This window comes from Perca fluviatilis, chromosome 1, assembly GCF_010015445.1.
Source record: "Perca fluviatilis chromosome 1, GENO_Pfluv_1.0, whole genome shotgun sequence".
In the NCBI taxonomy this organism is placed as follows: Eukaryota; Metazoa; Chordata; class Actinopteri; order Perciformes; family Percidae; genus Perca; species Perca fluviatilis.
In genome coordinates this window covers 15292327-15314350 of record NC_053112.1, presented here as the reverse complement: position 1 = coordinate 15314350, position 22024 = coordinate 15292327, and the positions used below count along the sequence as shown (strand labels likewise).

General features: G+C 40.1%; 4 protein-coding genes across 7 annotated transcripts; 3 read left to right on the top strand and 1 right to left on the bottom strand.

Annotated features, from left to right (window-relative positions):
- The first annotated feature begins 445 nt into the window (after positions 1-445).
- LOC120557175 (cell death-inducing p53-target protein 1-like) lies at positions 446-1919 on the top strand. The gene is made up of 4 exons (XM_039797266.1): positions 446-612; positions 694-819; positions 1257-1431; positions 1537-1919. The coding sequence occupies exons 1-4, from the start codon at positions 555-557 to the stop codon at positions 1652-1654; spliced, it is 477 nt and encodes a 158-aa protein (XP_039653200.1). The 5' UTR covers positions 446-554; the 3' UTR covers positions 1655-1919.
- Positions 1920-2391: 472 nt separating this feature from the next.
- On the top strand, positions 2392-3653 carry LOC120561684. The gene has a single exon (XM_039804872.1). It carries the CDS (start codon positions 2476-2478, stop codon positions 3445-3447), a length of 972 nt encoding a protein of 323 aa, XP_039660806.1. The 5' UTR covers positions 2392-2475; the 3' UTR covers positions 3448-3653.
- Positions 3654-4436: 783 nt separating this feature from the next.
- abcg2b (ATP-binding cassette, sub-family G (WHITE), member 2b) lies at positions 4437-14001 on the bottom strand. Of its 4 annotated transcripts, none has more exons than XM_039805550.1 (15): positions 13783-14001; positions 12316-12375; positions 12096-12213; positions 11845-12000; positions 10590-10747; positions 10194-10345; positions 9672-9764; positions 8918-9069; positions 8469-8620; positions 7846-7935; positions 6229-6353; positions 5568-5722; positions 5358-5447; positions 4796-4848; positions 4437-4695 (listed from the first exon to the last, which is right to left on the bottom strand). In XM_039805550.1, the coding sequence occupies exons 1-15, from the start codon at positions 13932-13934 to the stop codon at positions 4548-4550; spliced, it is 1854 nt and encodes a 617-aa protein (XP_039661484.1). In that variant the 5' UTR covers positions 13935-14001; the 3' UTR covers positions 4437-4547. The 4 variants fall into 4 exon arrangements, with proteins under 4 accessions (XP_039661484.1, XP_039661492.1, XP_039661497.1 ...); XM_039805558.1 differs by having other exon boundaries at positions 8918-9066; XM_039805563.1 differs by having other exon boundaries at positions 13788-14001.
- A 1511-nt stretch (positions 14002-15512) lies between these two features.
- zgc:77849 (UPF0472 protein C16orf72 homolog) lies at positions 15513-20480 on the top strand. The gene is made up of 4 exons (XM_039810761.1): positions 15513-15964; positions 17918-17998; positions 18376-18651; positions 18760-20480. Exons 1-4 carry the CDS (start codon positions 15769-15771, stop codon positions 18996-18998), a joined length of 792 nt encoding a protein of 263 aa, XP_039666695.1. The 5' UTR covers positions 15513-15768; the 3' UTR covers positions 18999-20480.
- Positions 20481-22024: the final 1544 nt, after the last annotated feature.

Below are 22024 nucleotides of genomic sequence, written 5' to 3'. Positions count from 1 at the left end.
AAATAGAGTAATTGTGTTATATCATCTCCCACAGAAATCAGATCATTATTTACTACATTAAGTGTAGCCAGTTTTTCGTAGGTGCTATGTAGTGTAGTCAGCCATTAATAATCATACTGGAAGTGGTAAGGATTTTTTACAGAATTAACATTTTACAAGTAGTGTTAACTTTATTCTATCATTTTATAGCATTTACTTGAAAACAGTAGACATCTAAACTTTTTACAATCCAAAGAAGTGAAGAAAATTCTGAGGCCTCAAAATTACATGCAATCAATGTCTATTATTTCTGCAGCAAACAGAAGGATGGTGGCTGTATTGTGCAACCTTTAAAAAAACAACAACCTCCAAATCACTTCAGATTCATTTTAAAGTCATCCTGCCATTGCCTTGTGGGTAAAAGGTTCTTGAACCAATCAGAGGAGATATCAATTAGTACCTCTCCATCGCACCTGGTAGACCTCCAGATTAACTGCTGCTGGCTGCAAACACCAAAACACATGCAGATTCAGATTCTCTCTTTCTTTTTCTGTGGCACATCATCAAATTACTAAATGGAATCATTAAAAGTAGATGAGCAGTTACCTTCACCTCCACCATACTTCTTACAAGGTAAAATACCCTCTCAATTTAAAGGACCTGAAATGATCAGTTTACGGTTGAAAAACAACTTGTGTGTATTTGTTTGTTCAGATGAAAGTCAAACTGGGCAAGATGGGAGGATCTACCATATTTACCCACCTTTCAGCCCTCCACCACCCCTTCAATTCTCCTTTTCTCCTGGAGTTGGCTCCGCCCAAACACACTCGCCTCTAACAGGTACATGCTCACCTAACATCTGCGTCCATTTTGAATGAGTAGTGATGTTGTTCCCTTTTAGACTCCGTTAAGTTGGAAAGTGTTGATTGTAGAGTTGTCCGTCTATTAATTGATAAATAAATAATTGTATTGTCCAAAACTATGACAAGGGTGTGAATCATGAGTGTAAATTCACTTATTTAATTCCACTGGTATTTTGTTTTTTACATGGAATAGGATGACATGCAACAATTATTCAGGAACATTTTTCTTTTACAATTTAAGGCCCAAGTGTAATTTACACATTTTTGTTTTGGGATAATCCAACCTCTCAAACAGCACTGATCAGATAATTTTAAGGACTTGTGTCTTTAAGTTCAGTTGTGAGAAAACATGTAATTATACATTTAGAAAATAAGCATTCCTTTTTGTCCCCCCTCCCCTTGTCTTCTCTTTAGTGTCTGCTCTCCCTCAAGTTACTCCAAAGCTGAATTGTGTAAGCTATGAAACGGAGCTGTATCGCTGTCCAGCTCGGACAACATGCCCCTCTTGTCAGACTCGGGTCACCACGCAGGTCACCTACAAAGTCGGGAGGCAGGCGTGGCTCATTTGTCTTGTGTTTGTGTTATGCGGGTGAGGATGGACTCATTAAAATACCTACATTTGGTTATCTTTTTACCCAACATCAATCACACACATTTAAAAGACATAGACCGATGTTTAATTTCTGTCTCACAGGTTGGTGCTTGGATGCTGCCTGATTCAATTTTTTGTGAACTATTTTAAGGATGCCTATCACACATGTCCCCGCTGTCGACGGGTCCTCCATATACAAAGGAGGACATGCTGTGAATGAACACGCACAAGATTAACTACCAGCAGGCTAATGTGATGGCTAATAAGTTTTTTCATCTTAACAGGAGTTCAATTGCAGTAAAATGTATGTATACCTGTCTGAAAGGCATTCAGGATAACTTAAAATATATAGATTTATAAGTTTAAATGTTTAAAATATAAGGATAATTCATGTTGGTTCCTGTTATGTTATGACTCTAGAGATTTGTAGCTATTTTAATCATGTTTTGTAACAAAATTCTATCAAATAAATGTTTTCTCTGGAAGTCTTTTTTTTCATGTTTTCTATATCTGTATAACAGAAAGCGCACAACAGATGAAAATGCTAAACTTTTTCTCCAAATAAAAAATACTTGCAAATTAAATTAACAAAAAAAAAAGAAGAAGAAAAGAAAGAAAACTTTAAGATTCACTTCTTAGCTTTTTCCATATGCTGATAAAGGCCAGGAGATGCAGGTCAATGCTGTGGGAAACGCTAGTAAGTGGACTTGGAATTATTTTTCATTCGTCAAAATACTATACTTTCATGCTTAAGTTGGACTTTGTTTTCACAGATTTTACAGTCGCCACTGCAGTGCTCAGTACACAGATTCCCACTTCTACTCTAGTCATCAATGCATCCTGTGTGGATTAAGCCTGCATGTGTACTTGCACTGAGTGTAGTAAACGTGCCCTCACTGACTTGACACCAGAGGATTAGAAGTGTGGGTTTATTTTTAAACCTTTGAGCCTCAGAGTAATGAGCATTTGAGATGCAGCAAACCCCAGGGTAGATGAGCACTGGTGGATCCCAGCAGCAACACGCTGACTGCTGATTCCTGCATGGCTGAGGATGCATCAGAGGATCTCGCCTCCCCCAGTCAATCAGTTTCCTCCTTAGTGGCCTCTTCTTTTTTCTTTCAGCACTTTAACAGCAAAACTGAACTCCTCTCCTATTTGATCTTGTGTGTTGCCAAAATGCCATTCATTCCATCTGCTGTGTCCATTTCACGCTCTGTGTCAGGACTGACCGGGAAGGAGAGACCTATCCACAACACTTCATCTACAACTACTTTGACCAAGGTCCCAAAAGAAGACAAAGCCAGTAGCTCAGTGAAGGAGCGACTGGCTTCGAACCTCAAGCAGCTGGGGAAGAAGAGCCAACCCAGGAGTCATCTGCCAACTGCCAAAGGAGTGTCAGGGACAGAGCTGCTTGCAAAGAGAAGGGAGAGATTGCTGCCTTCATCACAAACAGTCAGCTTCTTAGCATCCAACACGGGTGCGTCCCTGTCTAAGACGCAGCAGAACAAACATGTGAGCCAGAGCTCTGTGAAGACTGAGCCAGAGATGAAGACGAGGGCCAGGCATCACAAGGAGGGCCGTTTCACACTGACTCTCACACCTGAGGCTGTCCTGCTGCTGCAGCGGAGGAACAATGAGAGAAATCGACATTCAGCGTCCAGAAATGCCGGAAGTGGAGGAGGCCTTTCTGGAAGCGCCTCAGATTCCAGAAGCAGGAGGGAAAACGTCTCTAAAAGGCATCAACCAGCAACACAGAGACACAGCACTCCAAACAGCAGAGTCACTGCTAAAACAAACAGTGATGCTGAACTGGGAGACATAAGCTCAATTGTGAAAATCTCACTTCTGAATGAGCAACATAAGTATGATGATGTGGAGTATGAGGAAGAGGACCATGGTGTGGATGAGTGCGTGGTGCTGAAATGTACAGAGTGGCTCCGTGGGTTGGAAAACACACCGGTAACAGTGGGACACAGCCTGACTAAGAGTGCAATTGGTGTGAAAAGTTTCTAAAGATAAAATGAGAAGTGTTGCTTAAATGAGGTGTCATTTTCCAACCTGAGAATGAACTGCAGTTTTGGTTTGTGTTGGCTAGTTGCTATTTGAAGATGTGCTTGTGTTCTGTATTCCCTGATCCCTGCTTGTAATTGTATAAAATATAATGTTTCTCTTTTACTGGGCCTAGTCGCGCTAATATATTCATCCATTTCAACAGTTTTTATTAAATGGATTTTCATGAGATGTTCTGTTCCTGCTGCTTTGTTTCATTCATCCCCTTTCTTAGAGTTGGAGGGGAAGTAAAACTTAAGACATTCAAATTTGCACAGAAATGATGCACAAGACGACTATTTCCTTTTAATGCAATGGTGCAGCCATAAAAATCATGCAGTTTTGGGACTGAATATTTTACTTAGTAGAGTGGAATAAGATAATTTTTCAACCTTAAAGCTAGGGAAATTGAGGGTTTATTTAAAAAAAATATATCTTTGTCTATGCCCTGTTACGTTTTACAGCATGCATCTGATGAGTTTACATCGATACTTTATGTTAATAATTTATATTACACTTGTTTCTGCCAGGCATTAATACAAAGGGAATAGCTTTATGCATTGACTATTATATTTTACCTGGAGAACTGAGAAATCTGAGTTTTTTCTTTTTTAAACTAAAAGATTGCCCATAATATATACATTCTGTACATCTTTCCTTTAGGTGGCTAATGTCTCACTCGCTGTAAGAAGCTTTGTAAGGACTTAGCTTAGTGGCTTGGTTGGCTTGGTGGTTGCTGTACAATCCCTCGTGCTCACAAGTGTGCTTAGTGGCAGCTTATCCACCTGGGAGTCAAGTGTTACAACACGTGTGTTTGTTTATGAGAGAGAGAGAGAGCGAGAGAAAGAGAGAGACAGATTCCATGTGTAATGTTTAACAAATAATTTGAAATAATTTAATTAATCACATTAGAAATCTTATTTCATCACATATAAAACAATAACTTTCCAGTATTATGATCTTTTCCCCCCAAAAATATTTCTATATGTGTTTCATTTGAGGCCTGTTAAATAAACAAGATAAAGACACAGTGCATGGTTGATGGATACATAAAGAGATGAGCATCATTTCCAGCGGTTGATTCGTCGCAGCTGTATGTAGGCCAGGAACATGCAGATCAATATGATTCCCAGCAGAGCCACCTGGTTCTGCCAGAAGCCCCACACAGAGTAGTCAATGCCCTGGCTTTTAAGGAACAGCTCCCCTGGGATACTGCAGCACAGATGATAAAGGCTCAGTGTTTGTGTGTGTGTATGTGTGTGTGCAGATTATTGTGTTTTAAGGAGTGGATATGTTATTGCTCAGCACTCACATGGTCGTGTTGCTGTAGAACAACTGTCCTGACATCTCGTTGATGAATGCAGCCTGAGAGAGACAAAGAGATTGGGTGGAACAACTTTACAACTTCCTCGCTTCTAGGGCTGGGTATCGTTAAAAAATCTTCAATACTGGTACCGATACCAATACCGTGACTTCGATACAGATTCTTAAACGATACCGGTTCCTAAACAATACTTTTTTGATTCCAATTTTGTACTACTACGCGAGCCCGGTCTCTGTGCTTAACAGAGTTTTTCCTGCCTGCCTCTGCGACGTGTAACGTTAGACAGCCAATCAAAAGCATTATTAGATAGGTAGAAGCATGCTGCGTGCTTATTGGCTCACTGATGCTGATGATTTACACCTTAGGTATTGAAATTGGGTATTGAACGATGAGGCAATTTAGAGGCCATTCGGTCGGTGCCTAAAAGGTATTGAATTCGGTACCCAGCCCTACTCGCTACAGATAAAGACAAGATTAAATTCATCCCCACAGACCTCTTTCACACAACCACACCCTTCTGCTCATGCGCTGCCTATTTTCCATATCTTACATTCAGTCCATATCTGAAGATACTGATCCATTTCAGCCAGGAGAGCCAGCTCAGCATAGCATTGAGATTGACAAGAAAACCGCCAAAGACCTAAAATGGGAGGATGAAGAAGTAAAAGAGGGAATAATACACATGTTAAAGAAAATTCAACTATATATCTTCAATAGTACACATTATGATCTCAATCATGCATATTTTGTGTGTCTTCACCATCATGAAGACAAAGGGTAGAGCAATGAGGATGTTAGCCATGGCAAAGGAAGATACACTCGCTGAGACGAGGAAGGCCAAACTGACTCCTGCCAGACTGACCAGAGACATGGTCAGGGCGAAACACATGAAGGCCTCGAAGGCAGGCTTCAATCCTGAAGGAGTGATAAATACATTCGAACAGGAAGACAGCAATGAGTATGAGAATGGACATTTGCTTTGTGGTGGGTTCAGATGATGGCAGTAAGGTCAAATGAGAGGTTCCTGACAAAAAGAGATCAACAGTAGGAGCATAAATTCAGGAAGACATACAAAACTGGAATCAGGCAGCTCTCTGTCATCTAGATTTTCTTTCTCCAAACTTGAAGCCCCTTGGGGTAAAGCCAAGCCTGTGCTGAAAGAATTATGGACTGTTTCCTCCTTATTCACTATATATTTTGCTTATTTCACGCTCTAAGTCAACTGGGGAAAATGTAAAAGGCACTTCTTGAATTTGGAGATCTATGCAGTTCTAAAGTCAGCTGATCAGGTACTATAGTCACCTCAAGGACTCAAATGAAACAGCACCTGTTCTTCCCTGCATCAGGGCAGTCTCCTCATCTGCATGATACAATATGGTGTGTATTATTAGTATGTATGTGCTTGTATGTGTGAGAATTACCCATCATATAGTAGGCTATGGCTGAAAACACAAAGATGGGGATGATACGGTTGGGGATGAGATCAGCAAAGATCTTGGACAAGAAGTAGACCGAAGTACGGTAATAGCCACTGGAGTTCTCGTGACTGCAACAAATATTAACAAAGAATCTCAACTAACACATAGTGACAGAGTTAAAAACATGGGATTGTAAAGGATTTACAGTATTCACTGACAAACAGATATATACAACACTGTATGTTAAAGTAAAAGGTTTGTGATATTCAATATTTTCAACTTGTCAACAATGAAGTGATCATTCTAAAAAGTGTTGGCTATGTAGCCAAGATCTGGTATATCTTGTACCTCTGTGGAGAGGTAGAGCATTATTGTTTTCCATAAACTGTTGAAAACACACACACAGTCACACTGTCGCATGGGCTGACATGTTCCTTCAGTACAATGAACACACACACTGTAGTTTATTTTGACTCAATCCCACATACACCGTCTGAATGTGTATTAATCCGGAGCTGACAAAAGTTCCCAGCTAATTCACTTTCACTTAAAATCATGTTTTTGTGTCTAAGTGACTGATGGGAACAACAATCTTTGAAATTAGTCAAGTATTAAGCAAGATCACTGCAGCGATGAAACAAGCTACAATCTAAGTTAATAGGGCAATTGTCCAGTTATTTACCTTCACAAAAGTGCTTGTTTTGCCACTGACAGGCTCAGATTAATATTGTTATTATATATAAGTGTCTGACAACATTATGGAAATGGTTTCTAAGTAGGTCGACCTTTCTGTTAAAGAGTAAGATCCTTTTTTTAAACATAAAAACATCCGCAATATTGCGTTCGCTAAACCCACCGTACTCCATGTAAAGACAAGATTATGATCGTAAAATACACTTCATTCTAGGTCGACAGAAACAAAATAAATTCTGAAAAGCCATTTTGGGTCGTTCCACTTTTCCAACCATCACAACTCTGGTTTTGGTTGAAATAAACACATAGTTTATCGATTTACATGTGAAAATATGTTGGCTCTATACACACTAAAAGTATTGCTTTTTTAAATGGAGTCTGGTGGGTTTAGAGCTAGCGACTTCAGAGCTGTTTCTGGTTAAACAGAAAGGTCTCAAAGAGGTTTTAAAGGTCTATCTCTGAAGGGATGCTTTCCATAATGTTGTCAGACACTTAGAATATTAATCTGAGCCTGTCAGTGGCAAAAGGAGCACTTTTGTGAAGGTAAATACAAGCTGGACAATTGCCCTATTAACTCACATTGTAGCTTGTTTCGCCGCTGCTGACTGCAGCAACCTCGCTTAATACTGGACCAATGTCAAAGATTGTTGTTCCCATCAGTCATTTAGACACAAAAACATAGGAAAATAGGGTCCAGGTTGAAAAAAACGGTAGTTACCCTTTAAAGTAAAACTGAGACAGACAAACATTGTTAGTTTTGGTCTTTTCATTGGATTTGTTTATAATAAGAAAAATATAGAATATCTTATCCTTCAAATAGCATTAAAAAGAGAAATGTGATTTACATAAATGTATCTAGGCATAAAACATATTCGTAGCCATGCACCTTGTGCACTTCAGCACACAAAAGTTTTATCTTTCACTCACATGAAGATCGCCCTTTCATTGATAAAGAGTTCAACAGCAGAGAGATTCCCAAACACCATGTTGATGATAAGGAAGAAGAACGCTCCACTCCTGTAGTCCGGAGAGAGAGAGAAAGGGAGAGAGAGAGAGAGAGAGAGAGAGAGAGAGAGAGAGATCTGATTATCAATTCATAGGCAGCAAAGGTCACCCAGACCTTGGTTTTATCGCCATAAACTTGCAAGTATAACGGCATCAAAAAAGTTGTTTCCTCATCTTGACATCATGGCTTCTTATATAATTTATTATATTTCAAATTGAATTCAGCCAACACACTCTAGCGCTTACATATTCTTTTTCGACTTTCTGTCATTCTTGCAATGACAGCCCAAGCAATTATTTATGCAACCTTTTCTGAAATGGAGATACCACATCACCACATTTTCCTGTCTACGACATGCAATAATGTACAATGAAAATCTTCAAAAAACCTTTGATATTATCTTCTAATTAAGTTGATCTGTTGTAAGATGACTAAGGAAAGGGAACACATTTACAGCAGGAAGAGTGTGCAGAGGGGAATTTAGAGGAAATACACTTATTTTAAATTTGGCTGGCTGTTACGTTGCAGGTTATGCATACAGTACCTGTTCTGTAAAGCCTCGGGCAGTGTTAAGGGCATTTGGTAATAAATGAGTCCCACGAGAATTGCAAAGAAGATGTTGAGAGCCAACTGGGCATAAGAGGTCTGAGGGTTCCTCAAAGAGTTCTGTACTGTCCTGCCACACACCACACGCATCTGTCTCTCACACACACACAAACACACACACACACACACACACACAGAAAATTTTATGAGCATGATGACAGTTATAAACAGGGTTCAAATAGCGGGCAGCCCAGCACAGCTGCCTGGCACAGTCATTAAATTCTGCGACGTAACATCATAAACTCACTTCAATTTCGGTTACTCACAAAATGAATTACAAATGAGGTTTTGATTGTCTCAAATGGATTATTTCATATTGTTTTTTAATGTAAGAAACATGTTTTCTCTAACATTTTAATGTGTTTCTGAATTGTGGAGTTGGCTGACCTGATAGAAGAAAGAGGTAGCATATTCTGCTGCCTTGTCATGACCTTTGGCCCCTTCAGCAATGCGCCGGTCCACATGGCCCAACTCCTCAAGCACATTTAGGCACAGTTGGGACTGTCTGTACTTGGTTGCCAGTGAGTTTTTACACTCTACTGTGGAAAGACAGAGAGTCCATTATACATCGCCATGTTGTAGAGAAGGACAGCATAATAAACACTGCCTTTTTTCATTTGTCATTTACTCTTCTCAGGGTTTGGTGATTTGCAAGTGAAAAACCTGGGCGTCTAGGCTTAAATCTAAATCTGGTTAAAGGAGTAGTTTGACATTTTAAGAAAGATTTTAAATGCTGTAACTATTTCTTGGAGAACAGTTACTTCCTGCCAGTATTGTCATTACCGTGAGGAGCCAGGCAACAAGCAGACTCCAGAAAGTCAATACGGCCAGCTGATGTTCCTCAAGGAATTGTTACAACCATCCTTCTAGGTGTTATGCTAAGTTAAACTAAACGCCTTCCAACTCTAACTTCCTACTAACTCCACAGACATGAGATTTAGTCAGAGAGAAAACAAGTCAATTTATTTTAGTCATCTAGTGTTTCATTCTATATTTCAAACTTTTAACATTACAACCACTTTTACCCCAATTCGACTTGGACACCTAGATGTATTCTTACCCACAAATTACCAAAAACCATGCATCAAGCCTCTGATGGTTCCACATACCTAAACTGTGTGTGTGTTTTGTGTAGGTGTACCTGCAGTAAGTGATTCTAATGTTGATTTTGCCTCTCCATTTGTGATGTCCATGAAGAAATCAGCAGGGTTGTCGAAGGACTGAATTTGGTAGCCTGTACAAAACCACACACACACACACACACACACACACACACACACACACACACACACACACACACACACACACACACACACACACACACACACACACACACACACACACACACACAAATCCAATATACATGCAACACTGTAATAAGTGCCTCAAAGGAAAGAATATCCTAACAGTGTAAATAAAGAATTTGAATAGAACAGTAGCTCACCATGTAGACAATCAGTTTATTTTTCATTTTATATAAAATTAGTAGAATATTATAAAAGAAATTAGTTAAATGTCAAGCATCAGGACTTCATATGGTAATACAATATAATCACAATATATTACACCACACACACACACACACACACACACACACACACACACACACACACACACACACACACACACACACACACACACACACACACACACACACACATACCAAGGTTTGTAAAGTATTCCAGTGCATGGGCTGCTGCTCCTGCGTACACCACCTCCCCTTTATGCATCAGAGTCAGATGGTCAAACTGTCTAAAGATGGAGTAGCGTGGCTGGTGGATGGAGAAGATCACAGTCTTACCTTTTCTGGACAGTCTGGACACACATAACAGATGTGTTTACATCCATAGTTACAGAAAACACAAAGGCAGCAATAGAGGGTAAAGATGTTACTGATACGCGAGGCATCAGCAAAAAAGCTCAAAGTTAACAGTACGTTAGTAACTGTTTGACCCCGCCATCTTCAACAGCATTGTATGCTTCAGTTGTCATTTGTTTCTTGTGTATATATGTAGTATGTGTTGCCTAATGTGAGATTAAATTAGTAATTGTGTTGTACCTGTGCAGTAGATTGATGATACAGTTTGCAGTGTTAGAATCCAACCCGGTGGTCGGTTCATCCAGAAACAGCAGAGAGGGAGAGGTGATGAGCTCCATCCCGATGCTGCACCTCTTCCTTTCACCTCCAGATACGCCACGCAGAAACTCTGTCCCTATCTGCACACACACACACACACACACACACACACACACACACACACACACACACACACACACACACACACACACACACACACACACACACACACACACACACACACACACAAAACAAAACAAAACAAACACTTGGGTGCTAAACTGAACAGCAAGGGTGAAAGTACTAAATACTCCCATTAATGTAACTGAGTAACTTGTTTTTGAGCATGTAGTTTTTAGTCTATTTTAATGTCAGTATTTTGGACTTTGCTACAGTTGAAATACAGTACATCATTACAGAGTAAAAATAAATGTCTGCCACCCATAAATGTGTGACATTGGACAGCCAAAGAGCCGTTCACAGTTTGTCAATATAGAGCAGAGGTCTTCAACAGGGGGTCTGGGACCCCTAGGGGGTCCTCAGAGTTACTGCACGGGGGCCGCCAAATTATTGATAATTGTTTTTTATTCAAAGAATTTAAATGTCTTCACATGAATCCAACATATTATTAGCAAATATGAATCAACCTATTTGTGAAAAAAGCTCACTGATGATAGGCTTACTATCCACAGATACAGTTAATCCTAAGGATTCACTGTGCCACATGCATGTTTAACATTAAAACATGATTTATAAAATCAACAATTATTATTTTAATAGCTTAGTATTCTATGCAAAAAAACGTATGTATAAATTTAATATGCAACTTAATTTTATACAATATGTAATAGGGGGTCCCTGCTCCGTCTCTCTTTCAGTTAAGGGGTTCTTGGCTTAAAAAACGTTGAAGACCCCTAATATAGAGGAAGGAATAAAATGTTTTCGTTTTTTTTTTTCTGCACTTTACTTTATAGGTTGTCTCATATGGGTAGGTTAGTGAAGTAATAAAGATGAATTTTATTTTATAAAATACTTTTAAATGAACTACTGTATACATTTGCTCAAGTAGACTTTTAAATAGGTGCTTCTGCTTATACCTGAGTAAGTAAGATAAGTTAGTTAAGTAATAGTAGTAGTTAAGATTGAGTAAGACATCGCAGCACTCTTTCCAACACTGCTGTACAGTGACTGTGTACAGTCTATGTACAGCTATTAGCTTGTGTGTGTATCACTGTACCTTAGTGTCTGCACAGTCTGTCAGGCCCAGGTCTTGTATAATGGCATCTACTCTGCTTTTTTTATCTGAGGAGGAGTGATGCCGAGGGTTGAGACGCAGATTGGCACTGAACAGAAGATTCTCCCTCACAGAGAGAGTGCCCATCAGGATATCATCCTGGAAGCACATGAATTGTTTAGGCACAAAGTATTCGGAGGAATCCAAAGCATAATAATGTCAAAGAATGTGTGTGTATGTTTGTATTTGTGTACCTGGACCACATAGGCAGAGCTGAGCCTGAGTTCAGACGTGACGGCTTCGCCATCCACCAACACTTTTCCTTGCTTCAGTCCAGCTGGGTCTTTTCTTCCTGCAATTACATCCAGGAGTCTGACAAAAAAATAAAAAGAAACTTATATTCATGTGGTTGGGGTTGTTTATGCGTGTGAGACAGTGCCTGTGTGTTTGCATGTACATGAACATGTTTCTTACGATGTTTTCCCACTTCCGGTGGCGCCCATGATGGCATTCATCCCAGGTCTCATGATGCCACTACAACAACCAAACATAAAATCAAGTCATTTATTTACAGACAACACTTTAAAATCTAGAATAAATTCTGTCCAATTACCATGATATACAGCAGCGTTAAAAGCCAAATATAAACCTTTAAATGGCAACATTCTCATGTTTATGTTTTAAAGATTTACATTCACAAGTCAAGAAATCACCGGTTACATATAAGATAAGATAAGATAAGCCTTTATTGTAAAAGGTTAGCAGTTAATAGCAGCAAGTCTAGTATATATGTAAACCAGGGGTCTTTAACTTTTTTAGGTCAATGACCCCTTAGCTGAAAAAGAGATGGAGCAGGGACCCTTTACTACATTTTTTTTTTAATTGAGTACCTACAATAACGTGTAGGGTGGCCTAAGGCCTAGTATACACATGCCTTTTTAAGGTGCATACAATACTAAGCTATTAAAATAATAATTATCGACAGATTCATATATTTATACATCATGTTTAATGTTAAACATGTGGTAGGCACAGTGAATCCTTAAACTGAACTGTATCTGTGGAAGGCTACCTTAATGGCTGCCCTATACCTGTAGGCCACTAAACCTATTATCAATGTTGTGTAAATGAAAAAAAGAATTTTTTCACAAATACGCAGATTTATCTTTGCTAATAATATGTTAGATTTATGTTAATGTTTATTTTCAGACATATTTTAATTTTTGAAAAAAATAACACCCCCCCCCCCGCAGTAATTCTAAGGACCCCTGTTGAAGATCTCTAATGTAAACAGTGTACACCAACATAATATATACTGTGATTAAGTAATGATACTTTGTGTTGTCTGTAGTAATATAGCAAAATAGAAATATAACATAGTATATGATGTGGTTAGACAGTATAACATAGTATAGTATGATATAGTACAGTGTATGGTATGAGGTATAAGATGCAATGTAATAGTAGTAATAGTAAAATAATATCATTAAAAATTATTATATAAAACTGTCTAAGAGTATTTAATTCATGAAACCATGGCGAGATTATTGTTTTTAATATTTTGTTATTATTTCTACTTCAGCATTACCATCGGGTAATCCAGAAATGTGCTTAAGTGAATGTCAGTGTAGTTCATAAAAAATATCTTCATTGTTACAGTATATTTTGACAATAACTGCACAACACGAAATACAGTAGCATTGAAAAAGTAGCACTGAAACTGTAATCTCTAATGTTGTAAAATGTGGTGCCTTTTGAATGTCATTCAAGCTTTAAAAGAAGCACCTGGAGTGTCACGTCATACAGGTAACCATGGCACGCTAACATACAGTCACCACCGAGTTATAATGCAGCCAATTACATATTATGCTGAATGTGTGTATGTGTACACACAGGTATGTGTGTACACATACACACTCACAGGAAAGTATCATGTCCTACCATACATCGTTGAGGATGTTTTTTTCAGGACCTCTCTTGCGGCAGAACCTCGTCTCATGAACACAGTAGTGCAAGTTGCTGAACGTGACAGTTGGCCCTCGTTCCTGGAAATACTCATCAACACCGGGAACAATCTGCTCCCCCTTAGACATCTTCAAAAACAGCAGTGTTACCAGCAGAGAGGAAAATGAGTCAGAAATTTGGGTTCGAAGAGAGAGAGAGAGAGAGAGAGAGGTAGTCTTACACAGAGTCCTGTGTAGTCGGACAGAGAGACAGGTGAGAGAGCATGTAATCAGTAAGTTTCTGTTATAAACTCATCTGGTCTTTGGACTCCCTGAATCCTTAGCCCATAGACTTGTGACTGTTCACAAAAAGATACTCTGGCATTGAACTTTCCCCTCAAAAACTGCACCCAAGAAGCACCCCAAGCTATGTGATAATAGTTGATGATAAAAGATGACCATGTTTATACGGTGTGCAGTGCTGCTTACGCAGTGCAAGTTTTATCCTTCCATCCATTGTCAATACCTTTTTATCTGTATTCAGGGTCATGAGGGAGCATGAGGGGCATTATTGTTTGACGATAAGGACTGGCTCACATAACAATTCATTTCAAAGGTGAGATGATGGGGTTGGGGGAAGGTGGGGTCAAGGTCAAGGCTTTCTGCAGGCCAGTCAAGTTATTTATGGGCCTAGTTTTGTCACGTTGAAACAGGAAAGGGCCTTTAATAAACTGTTGCAACAAAGTTGAAAGCATGTCTTGTATCATTAAGAATGCATAAAGCAATGTACCTTTTGAAAAGAAGTTAACACTACTCTTACAAATTAAACGTTGAATTAATAAGCAATGGCTTGTGCTCTCTGTTCAGGGGTTTGGCTTCTACCTCCTCAATTGGTCTGCTATGCAGCTTATGATGGCTAATTTTGGGTAACTTTTGTTAAATATTGCAGCATTATGGACATTACTGAATCAGATTTCTAACTTGATGACTCTTTGCCACTTGAGATACTGTAGTAGCTCTGTACTGTACAGCTCTTCCTTAAAAACAGATATATGTTTAAGTATTTCGTATATCTTTTCATATTTTACTATTGTAAATGTCTCTATTTTATGACTCTTGACTTGTGTACTGTATTTAATGTTATGCACCAAAACAGGAGACAGTGTTACTTAATCAGGTATAATATTGAAGTAGCCTAATAGTTTTATTTGATTTGTTATTAAAAAAATAAATGATTTGATAGTGTTTAAAAATACATGCTTATTTTCAAATAATGGAATGTATTGGGTAATATCTATGTATGCTTTTAAATAACAATTCTCAGATTTTGTTGGGCAACAGATTTGTATGGGAGAATACAGCGTTCCATGTTCTACCATCATGTCTGTCCATTTATATTTAATATGCATTATTGTTGTTAGAATAAATTAGGTTTTTGATGAAGGTGTTTTTTTTGTCGAAGATGGTAAACCTGTCAACAGTAATGTTGTTGTTGCCTTGGTGTCCTTATATACTTTGTTTTGACCATGGCCTACATGTTTATGAACAGGCTGGCCCCTGCTGTACAGAATGCTGTATGGCAGGCTTTTTCTCTGACCTTTTCGCTTTTTTTTTTTTGGCGTTGTCCAATCAGGCTTCGTGTTTAGCACCAAGTACGGCCTAGAAACTCCCTGCAGCCAATCGCTTTTCAGCACAGCGAGAAAATGGGCGTGGCTAGCACCAGAAATTCTTAGGTGTTGTCATCGTGTTCCTTTAGTTTGGTGTGTTTTACATTGGGCGTACGGGCGCAGTTTAAGACGTTACAATGCTACTTTAATAGCAATAGTTTTTTTCTTTTCTATAGATTGTAAGAGTTGTGTAACGTATTTATCCTATAGTATACAGAAGAAAGACCGTTAGGTATCTCCAGGAAACCATCAATCCTACATTTCACACGAAGGCTAACTTTAGTTTATAAGCTACTAGCTAACGCCTAACGTTAGCTATGGAGGAGAAGAAGGAGGAGAGAGAAGCGGAGATCCAAGAGCACGGCCCCGAACACTGGTTCTCCAAATGGGAACGGCAGTGCTTAGCAGAGGCCGAACGGGATGATCCAAACGAAGAGGAGACGGAACAAAGCCAACAGAAACTGTGGCACCTCTTTCAGAACTCGGCCACTGCGGTAGCACAGCTCTACAAAGGTCCGTACCAAAGATACAGAAGTTCATGTCAAGCCAGCTAACGTTAACTGTCAGAGCCATTGAAAGCTAATCATGCTAGCGGAGAGAGACACAAAGGGCACTGGCGAGGCTAACAGTGTTAGCTACTCACAGCTGTTTCTCCACAGCATAACTAGCGGTATTTGTTTCCATGGTTGTTAGGTGATACCATAATGTGTATTCTCTTAAATTGTGTATACAATAGATGGTTCTGCGGTTCACTTGTCGATATCGTGACCATGTTTCGTTGTTTGCCGATGGAAGCTAACGTTAGCCCGGTGCTAACTCGAGCAGCCGGTCACCGTGTCAGAGTGTGGGACAACGGGGCTGAATCTGGCTCACAGTGGCCTGAGCTGTCAGGTCTTCCAGAGCTAGACGCAGTAATAAATTGATCTCAAACTACCGGCTGAATCACCGGTGTGCGTTATCACTGCACATACATTCATCGTGTTTGGACCTGACATGGCACACTAAAATGTTTTTTGTCCACCCGTTAATAGTTACCTATCTCGTCAAAATGGCGATACACAGGGAGGAGTTTGCTGACTGAAAACAACTCGTTTGTTGACGATCTAAAACGCAGCGATAGTTCATTGTCGCAGTGGTGTGCTGGATTTTGATAAGTAACGACACAAAGACATTTTATTCCAACACAATCCTGTGGACTTTTGCAGAGGACTGCATTGTTGTTACAATCCAGAACAAAATGGCGATAGGGTTAAAGTAAACGTTTTCTTGTTCAAGGCTCGTTCTGCCCTGCTGAGTGTTTTAAACATAACGCTGACATTGTGTTGTTTGGAAATAACTTCGTTTCCTGTCAGCTTCTGCTATTAGCTCATACTGAAACGGGAAATTAACGTGGGCCTCCATTTAAATCGTCTATAGTTAAAATGGTGACATCATGGTTGGTTAGATTTGACCCTTAAGTTATTTTTTCTGGGAGTAAAATGACTGTTCAATGGCTTTGTTCCCCAATTGCCAAACATGCTCTCATAGAAATCCTGCTTGGCAAAATGCTTCTGCTTCCATGCTCCCCTTAATGTAAGCCTATGTTCAGACTGTAACATGGCTGTATCTTCATAAAATGTAACACCAGTGAGTCACTTGTAGAGGAAACCTCATGCACAGCTCCTGCAGATTAGATTCAAGGATATGCAGTCAATATTATGAAAGGATGATTAGTGGAGAACTGCATAGGCCCTGAGCTTTGGGATGTGTGTGTTTTGTGGTAAACCAAATCCTTAGCTGAAGTTAGCAGTACTTTGTATAGCTGTTTTTTTGTTAACACCTCTGTTCTGTATCAATACTCTTCATACGACCATTGTAATTCATTTTGAGTTATAGGTAGGTATAATGAGACCTTGGATGTGTTAAAGGGACACGCCACCGTTTGTTGAAATAGGGCTTATCACGGTCTCCCCTAGCTGTAGATGGGTGGGCCAACGCATTTTTTGTGCATGCATCGTTTTAGTCCTGTGCAACACCGACAGCGCCGCCGCTAGTTAGCTTAGCGTAGTGAATGGAATCCTATGTTGCCGGTTAGCATGTTGTGAGTAAAAGTGAGCCAACAAAAGACAAAAAAACAACCTAATTACTTGCAGTGAGACGAAAAATGCGTTGGCCCACCTATCTACAGCCAGGGTAGAGGGTGATGAGCCCTATTTCAACGAACAGTGGTGTATTCCTTTAAAGGAGTCATAAGATTAAATCTGAGTTTGAAAATGCTCGCCTCTAAAAACACCATCCCCTGTCAGTTTCCTCTTTGGGTCTACACAAGTGCAGTTGTATTTTAAGAGCCAATTTATGACTGTTTAGGCTTGAACTTCTGTAAAGAAGAAATTTAAGCTTGGAGGGTGGGGTTTATGTTATAACAATGACAACATCATTGGAAAGTTATCACGACAATCTGACTAACGTTTTGAATTTAATTAACAGATAGAGTGTGTCAGCAGCAAGGCCTCTCTCTCTGGGTGCCCTTCCAGAATGCAGCCACAGCTGTCACTAACCTGTATAAAGGCAAGTAACTTTGACTATTACCCATCTTGTGGTTTACTGTCTGTTTTAGTTGCATTTTATATGATGTCCAGGAAGTACTGTATGTGAAAGAGGCATTATTATGAATCCAACTTCTTTTCTTGGCAAGACACGCCCTCGTAGCATTCAAGCGCTAGTATTCTGCAGGCGTCCATGCTCGCATGTTCAGTGCCTCTCCCCTGACCAATGGGCTATCCTAAGCACTTGAGGTCAATGCCTAACCCCTCAGCTGCTATGCAGGGCATATCTTACCAAGACAAGTGATGGGATTCATAAGAACGCGTAAATGAGATGTGTAGATGGTATTTGTTGATGGTGTCCAGGTTTACTAAAAAACATTTGTCCTTGTGTGTCATCAGAGAGTATGGAGGCCCGCCAGCGGAGCTATGATCTGGGCATCCACTTAGGTCACCAGCGCAGGAATAAGGATGTGATTGCATGGGTTACGAAACGCAGGAGAACTATCAGGCGCGAGGACCTTATCAGCTTCCTATGTGGAAAAGTTCCACCTCCACGGACAGCTCGCGCCCCTCCAAGGGTTGCCATGGTGTCTGCAAGCCGACCATCACCCCCAGAGACAGGTAGCTCTGTGGAGACCGACCTGCAGCCTTTCAGAGAGGCCATAGCACTGCATGGTAGGTCAAAATGCCATGTTCAGGAGAAAGCTGTTGCAATATAAGAATGAGATGTAAGAGTTTAATGCTGTTTGCTGTGATTTCATTTTTTTGTTCTTTTCATTCCAGGCCTTAGCGGTGCCATGGCAAGCATTTCTGTGCGTTCGGGTCCACCTGGTTCACCAACTCACCCTGCCCAGTCCCTCAGTCGTCGTAGGAATGGTCTTCATGATGTGGACCTCAACACCTTCATCGCTGAGGAGATGGCGCTCCATTTGGATTCAACAGCCAATCGTAAACGAGGCCCTGCCCCCTGTAGTGATGTCATCACAGACTCACCTACTCATAAACGTAACAGGATGCTCTGAACTTTTCCTACACCACTAATCCCTCCGTTGTCCTCTCCTTGGTGGCCGACTGGACAGCTGATGAGGACTGATGCCTTGGCCAACCATTGAAATCTTCCTCCTTTTCATCTTAGTTGCAATGCTACAAATAAACTTAACTATTACCAATCCACACATTTATTCCCTTTATTTTTCTTTCAACCCCGTGTTGTCTCACACATCCTTTCTATAGCAGTGTTGTTGTTTTTTCAGAAAATGTTCTTTCCTGTTTGTTTGATTGCCCCCAGTAGATTGGACAGAGAAGCAAGCACACATCACACTTGAAATCCTTAAATTGCAGATTGTTGAGTTAGACATGTTTATTTGGCCAGGCTCCTTTTGTTCTTCATATCCGATAATCAGATGAACTGGGCTGTTGCCTACTGTTTGCAGTTCTGTTCCCTTCATTCCTCGTGCAAACTTTCTCCTCATCTGTGGAGTGCTGGCCGAACCAGACTGGACTGAAACCCGGGCTCCCCGGGAGGCTGAACCACCACCTCGCTGTGTGGCCCGACTCAAAATTCTTGTAAGCGTGTGTATTTCATTCTGCTGCTGCTCTGTGTGTTTGCGTATCTGACAGCAGAACTGCCACTTACTGTGTTGTACTTGTCTTTGCCTTTGAGAAAGCTGCTACAGTATCTCTGGTTGTTGCGCAACTGTGGGGGTGTGTGTGAGTGTTTGTACGTGTGCTTGTGGATGCAGGATTATGGCAAATCCAGCACCCACTTGACCGAATTATTTCCCGTTTTTACTTTCATCCTATATATTTTTTTTTTTCTTTAGTTGCTCTTTGCAGCCCAAACCAGGGTTTTATCACAAAGCAGGTCAGTCCACTTTACCATACTACTACAACACGATAATGGTGACTATCATTACGGTCAGATGTAGCTGACAATTTGAGTAGTGAGGTAACAAGATAAACAAGATGCTTTCCAAAAAAAGGGTTGCTTAAGTACCCATATCCTGCATTCTTATTTGCAAGTTTCAAATCACACTGTTGTTGTCATAGGTATTGTCATGTTTACAAATAATCCAAATATACACCGTTTTCCTGTCTGCATCAAAATATATTTGACAAAGCTGTCGAAGCCTGTGTTGTACCTACTTTGTTTACATTTGGCCCTTTGATGAGAACAAACTGGTGCATTGTCATTTTGGCTCTTGTATTTAAGAGTTATAACACTTGTGATTTCAGCTTTAAACCTAGAAAATTACAGGGGGCAGTTGCCTGTGGTATTCTACTTTGCTTAGCCAACTTATGGACTGTTGGGTGTGATGGTTCAGCAAGGCTTTGGGCACTTGTTTTGCTTATTTCGCACACTGCTTTGTGATACAATCTTGTGTAATGTGTGTAAATACCATGTAGGTGCTGTTATATGTGGTACATATTGTAAAAAGAAGTGCAAATCCATTGGGATGTCCATGTACAATAACAATTCTGACATTAAAGAAAATACAAGCGTTTGTCTAAGTTGTCCGAGTTTACTACAAGTTGGATTTGGTGTTTTACTTTACACCATCTGCTTGGCAAGGTCTTATTTCAGTGCAGGATAATCTTTACTCCCACATTTCTATGAATTACCCCAGGCCAGTCTAAAAAATTAAAGGATAAAAAGGTGCAATTAAGTGGAAAAACCTGAGTTTTAGCTATTATCTATTCCTGTGCCTGCTCAGATAACAAATGCGTTGTTCATTCTCAGTTCCTTAATCATCCCTTTCTTTTCTTGAAAGAACTTGATATTCAGTTATTCCTCATCAGTTATTAATTAATCAGTTGCTGAGGGGAGAAGAATAAAACATCCACTGAAAGGCCAACATATCTTAGTTATCCTAACTGCTGTATAGCACAGTTTTGTGTAAACAGGTTGTCAACAAACGCCTAGTCTCTCATTAACAAATTTTGAGACTAGTGTGCAGTTCAACCTTGCAAACACATGGGGGCGACGCAGACTACTTTGTTTGCTTTCGCTTTTCCTTCTCAAAAAAAGCTTGTTCTGCTAAACACATTGACAGGGGCCCTACAATTACGCGATAATAAAATATTGAACATGCAAACAAGATTTTGATCAATACTGTTCCAAATAAAACAATTGTCTGTAAACCTTTTATATAAAATATGGAAGCAATGACATAAAATATCAGAGGATGAAATAGAACCATAGACTGTCAAAAAGTTCCTAACACAGCCCAGGAGGGACTTTTGGGTAAGGTTAGCAACAAAACCATCCACAAATTTGATCAATAACCGGAGTTTCCTGCGACTTCAACCAATCACAGCAGTACCACGTGCCAGACTTTGCATCAGTATGTGACGCTGAGAGCCACTGACCAAGCAGGAGTGAGAACGGGTTGGTGTAACACACATACGCCGCCAAATTCATTTTCTTGTTTCTGATGTGAAGACGAGGCGTTATTATGGAACCTACGCAACTTCTAGGCCAGACCCGCCCTTCAATAGCATTCACACACTACTACTGGCCAGGCGTCCATGCTTACGCAAGGTAACGTAACCCGATTTGTTCAGGTCCTATCCCCTAACCAATTGGCTATTCTAACCTTAACCACTCAAGGTCAATGCCTAACCCCAACCAATCGGGCTGCTTTTTAGGGCGGGACTTGCCTAGAAATTACGTGGGATCCATAATAACGCGAAGACGAAACGTGTCTGACTCGAACATCACACATTGACCAACAAAACGTACAGCGAAAGACAACATTTCAGGCCAACCTGTATACATTTTAACATCAATGTATGCTGTAATGATTTTTCATTCTAAAGTCACTGAAAGCTGCTGCTGTTTCAATCAAGTAGGCTATCTGCAGCGGGCGGAGCTACTGCTCAGTTCCCCCCGCGACGGAGATGAGACGTACAGGATGACCTAAATTGAGGACAGCTACGCTTGTTATTGTAAGTGCAATGATAAGTTAAAGTCCAATAAGTCCTTTATTAAACCATATGTATGTGTCTCCCAGCCCAGGCCAGGATTGGAAATTAGCTTACAATGTTA